Source organism: Alligator sinensis, unplaced genomic scaffold (genome assembly GCF_000455745.1).
Source record: "Alligator sinensis unplaced genomic scaffold, ASM45574v1 scaffold1304_1, whole genome shotgun sequence".
Classification (NCBI taxonomy): Eukaryota; Metazoa; Chordata; order Crocodylia; family Alligatoridae; genus Alligator; species Alligator sinensis.
In genome coordinates, this window is record NW_005842920.1 from 522,771 (window position 1) to 523,399 (window position 629).

A 629-nucleotide genomic window follows, 5' to 3' on the forward strand; every position below is an offset into this window, starting at 1 on the left:
CTCAACCTCAACCTCAACCTCAACCTCCCCTCCCCTCCCCTCCCCTCACCTGCACCTTCTTCAATAAAACCACACCCACAAGCCTCCCCCATAGCTTTTCTTGTGTCCTTAAATGAGGGCTTGAAAAGGGATAAATACTGACTCTTGGGGGCCTTTCAGTTAAATGCGTCAGCCAAGTTAGAGTATCCTACCAAAATGGCTACTGTTACAATCAGAGATGAGAAAGATACTCAAGACTATAGGCGAAGAAAAGAAGATGACTATTACAGGTAGAATAGTAATTATTTTTCTTATGGGTTTGCTTTGGGGGGGGCTCATTCTCCAGAGAGTGTAAGGAATCACCCGCTCAGGCTTCCACCACTTGTGTTTGCCTTTCCACTCTGCGTCTTGCAACCTAGTTATGGTTTCTGGCTTCACACTTGGTGAATGCATTGAAAATGAAGAAATAAGGACTTCTGAGGGCCATATCTCTTACTGGACCAAGCATGCAGTTGGGATAAGATGGGACGAGGCTGGGAAAGAAAGACGGTCTTCTTCAGGACGGAGTTGTAGGGCGGCGGGCACCGCGCGGGGTGGGGCAGGACCACAACTAGACGGGAAGCGGCGCGAGGGGCCACGGCGGCCCGCCA

At 50.2% G+C, this 629-nt stretch overlaps 1 protein-coding gene across 4 annotated transcripts in view; it reads left to right on the top strand.

Annotated features, from left to right (window-relative positions):
* Positions 1-180: 180 nt before the first annotated feature.
* The window catches only part of HNRNPA3 (heterogeneous nuclear ribonucleoprotein A3), an 18,975-nt gene continuing 18,526 nt past the window's right edge, over positions 181-629 (top strand). For all 4 annotated transcript variants that reach the window (XM_025192399.1, XM_014525972.2, XM_025192405.1 and 1 more), the window contains exon 1: positions 181-269. In XM_025192399.1, coding sequence (XP_025048184.1) covers positions 196-269 — 74 coding nt within the window. In that variant the 5' untranslated portion in view covers positions 181-195. The remainder of the gene's footprint in view (positions 270-629) is intronic.